This window comes from Grammomys surdaster, unplaced genomic scaffold, assembly GCF_004785775.1.
Source record: "Grammomys surdaster isolate TR1022 unplaced genomic scaffold, NIH_TR_1.0 139, whole genome shotgun sequence".
NCBI classification, from domain to species: Eukaryota; Metazoa; Chordata; class Mammalia; order Rodentia; family Muridae; genus Grammomys; species Grammomys surdaster.
Window position 1 is genome coordinate 4,310,394 of NW_021604597.1, and position 3,864 is coordinate 4,314,257.

Sequence of the window (3,864 nt, forward strand, 5' to 3'; positions counted from 1 at the left end):
CACAGTGTCAGAGCTTGGGTAGACACAGCCTGGGTGTGCACACAGCAGTGTCAGAGCTTGGGGAAGACACAGCTTGGGACATAACACAGCACAGGGACTCAGTCTCAGGATTTGGGGCTGGGATGGAAGAGGAAGAAAGCACTGAGGGATTAGCTTTATGCCATGCAGGTGACTAACACCAACATTAAATCAGAAAGCTTAAGGCTCTTGGACCATACTCTGGCGCCGATCACTCTACACTCCCAAGTGCTGTACCTAGAGATGCTTTGTAAACAATTCTGATAATTCCAAGTAGAAAATTCTCACTTCTTAAAAACAGAAAATACCAACATGCTTTTAAAAAACTAGACACTTTTCAAAACAACTAATTTTTATCAAAAGTAAACATACATACTTAGTATACCCAATTCAAGTGGATATAATAACTAGCTCTTAGAAAAAAAAATCTGGTACATTAACTACCAATAAAACTCTACACTTTTCATTGGCTGTGTTAAACAGATGTGTCAACTTATTCAACTCATTGTTTTCTAACTAGAAGATAGATTAACTTTTCCTGGGCTTGTGACTCCTTTAGCATGAGCCTAGTAATGAACGACAGGAAAAAGAGGAGGGAGGGGAAGGGCACAGCACATGCAAATACACAAGAGACAAAAGCCAGAAACATGCACGCTAAATGCATCCATAAGACACTGTCAGAACCCACACTTACTTCTTCCGCTGCAAACTTCAGCACTGCTGTGAACGGTGTACTTTCAGGAACACTGAGACTGCAACAAGTAAAGAAGAATTTGACACAGTTCATTTCATTGCAAATGGGGTACATTTGTTAGGTCTGTGAAGGGTGTCTGTTTTCAAGGAAGCATTCTATGCACTGATGCTGAAAACAAAACACTAGAAAAGCAGAGTCCAGACAGGAGCCACAGCTCCCTGTGAAAACCAACATCCTGCAAGTAGAGTTCCGCTTTCTCTTTCTTTTTATGTTTGCATGTGTTTAAGGTTTATTGTATGTTATGTGTATGTGCCTGGGTCTATGTGTGTACACATGTGTAGAGGTGCTCACAGAGCCCAGAAGAGGGCATCAGATCCTTTGGAACAGGAGTCACTGCCAGTTGTGAGCCATCATGTGGGTGCTAGGAATTGAACTTGAGTCCTCTGCAAAAGTAGCCTGTGCTCCTAAGAAATCACCACGCCATGGCTCCACCCAGGTTGATACAAGTGCAGACCATGGGCAGACACTTAGATGAATTTTCTCTCTTCTTAAAGACAAGGTATCTTTAAGAAGAAGCTAGCTTCCAGCCCAGAGAATTATGCTTGCCTTTGCCTCACAAATGCTGGGAGTATAGGTGTGCCAATGTGCCCAGAGGGCTGTCAGCAAGGTCAACTTTTCCATATCTTCAGTCCATTTTATTGCCTCTCATCTAAGTTTTTAAAATAAAAAAATTAAAGACAGTGTTAACTAAGTACAAAAACCAGACACCTCTCAAGTAGAGAAAACCCAAAAACTTAGGGTTTCTATTTGCTATCACATAACCCATCAAGGTCTTAATATTAACTACTGTCACAGAACATTTATAGGGCTAAGCCTATTCCTCTTCAATAGTCACACCATACAGTACTGACTTTCAGAAGGGCAAATGATTTTTTTTTTTGTGCTAGCATTTTTTCTTCCAAATGTTTTTTCTTCCAAATAACTAAAGTAGGTATTTTGTTTTCCTTTCCTTCAGTTCCGTTTTGTAAATAGTGAGGCAGAGAATACAAAAAAAAAAAAAAAAAAAAATCTAATAGTCATTTGTTTAAATGCAAAGGTTTTGGTAGTATTTTGCAAATACTCGAGAACAGACTACACACACATGTGCACACAGTCACACATGCATTATATATACACGGCACTTAAGAGTTAATAACTCATTTGGTCACAGTGTATTCACTGGAATGGTCAAGGTTCCAGGAGTACTGACACTGGCACTGCCTTACCACCCTTTCCCGTTCCTCCTCACTCTTCTTTCCAGAGCATATTCACACACTGCTGAGCATAGTCCAGTACAGGGGGACACACAATAACCAGAGCAATGTGTCCTGACTTAACCTACCTTAATCCTGAGCAGAACAAAAGAGGTAGACTATAGAAATAGGCTTTCCCAACAGTAGCTATGTGCTTTATTGTAAAGGTACGGGAGATGTTAATGGACATTCCATGAAAATGAGAGAAGTCATTCTGACTTCTTTTGAACGGTGGGAAAAGGAGTTATGGAAATTTTGAAATAAAACAAAAATACCAAATAAGAAAATTTTGGGGAGTACAGTAGAGCACTAATCATGAGGGTTTTTTTTTTCCATAAAACTCACCAGTGCTATTGTAATTTTCTTCAGGAACAGAGTTAAGTGCAGAGAACACAAATTTGGTGTTTTACCAAGCAAAATACTCCAAACAAGAGAGGTGGCTATCAGATTCCTGGATGCTTGCAAGGGAATGATTTAAAAAGGCAGACCATAGACTTTCATCTGCACAAGAAATGAGTAGGAATGGCACTAGGGAGGCGACAGTGACAGATTAAAAAGCCACTTGGTAAACAATTAAACGAGTTATTATAGAAGACACACTGCAGTAAATCATCTAAAGAGAGAGAATATGGACATCTGAAAACAACAGTTTAAAGAATGAGCCCTTACTGGAGAGGTGAGGGATACAGAGACCACTTAAGAAATGGAAAGGTAAGGGAACCACAGGTCATGAAGCTGAACGAATCACAGGTGGGAAGCTACAGGAAACGAGGACAGCTGCTATCAGCTCCTTTAGCTAGGCCTTGGTGCCACCAGATGAGTCATGAATAAAATCTACGGAAATTCTGGTCTTTTGCCAGTTAGCATAGGACTTCCAGCTGCAGTAACTCAAGAGATTTACTTAAAATTCATAATAAGATTGAGACGGATAACCCGTGTTAACCATCAATTGAACTGCTGAAGCATAAGGAAGGGCCCAACAAGGACACAAGGCCCTACACCCACATTTCCCAATTCCGCTAAGCACTTTTTATGAAGACCGAAGTGTGTGTGACTTGGGGCTCAGCACTTAGGCATCCAGTTGTTGAGCTTACACGCACACGCACTCTCTGAAGTTACCAGTGTAGGTTAAGACCTGTCAAAAGTCCAGACTTAGGAAGTCCTCCCTAACTTCCAGTAACAGCTGGTCCAAGTAAAGACCTTTAAATCAAATACAAGAGTTCCATCCTTGTTCACTGTTCTTCCCGTTGCACCGGCCCACCCAACGCGTTGCGAGGGGGCGCTGGCTTCAGCAGAAATGCTGCACCCCTCCTCCTGTCCCCTTCTGTCCCGCCAGGCCCGGCCAGCTCCAGCCCTGCCGGTCACTCACACTTTGTACGGTAGCCGCGGGTCCGATGTCAACGTGATTTTAAAGGACACCTTCGACCTGCAGGAGAGAACAAGAAGGCGTTACGGTCAGATCCGGCCACGGAGTTAAGGCCTGGACACAGAGACGGACACTTACATGGTGGAACCGCCTGACACACACCGCGCCCAACCGCCCGCCGCGCTTCCTCGATGGCCGGCAGCGGGGGCCTTCGCGGCCCACGTCGCCCTCCAATGCGGTTATCCACACAGCGCCTGAAAATTGTGCCGGATCTCACAGGCTACAGAAGGCTCCTAGTCCACAGTTAGAAATTTCATTCTGAGTGTGTATCTATCAAGATAAGGTATAAATAGCAGATAAATAATATACTTTTACTTTTGGTAGTTTATTGACACATTTTTCGTCAGGCAATGTAATAGAAGTCAAATAGAGTGGCCGTTAGGTCCCCACTGGCTGGTTACGGCGGAAGTAGGAACTGAGTCGAAGCCAGACGT

General features: G+C 43.0%; 1 protein-coding gene across 1 annotated transcript in view; it reads right to left on the minus strand.

Moving 5' to 3' along the window:
- Ufm1 (ubiquitin fold modifier 1) overlaps positions 1–3,552 on the minus strand; it is a 7,594-nt gene extending 4,042 nt beyond the window's left edge. Inside the window, exons 1-3 of the mRNA XM_028763649.1 lie at positions 3,509–3,552; positions 3,374–3,430; positions 713–770 (exon numbers count right to left, since the gene is read on the minus strand). Coding sequence (XP_028619482.1) covers positions 713–770; positions 3,374–3,430; positions 3,509–3,510 — 117 coding nt within the window. The 5' untranslated portion in view covers positions 3,511–3,552. The remainder of the gene's footprint in view (positions 1–712; positions 771–3,373; positions 3,431–3,508) is intronic.
- Positions 3,553–3,864: the final 312 nt, after the last annotated feature.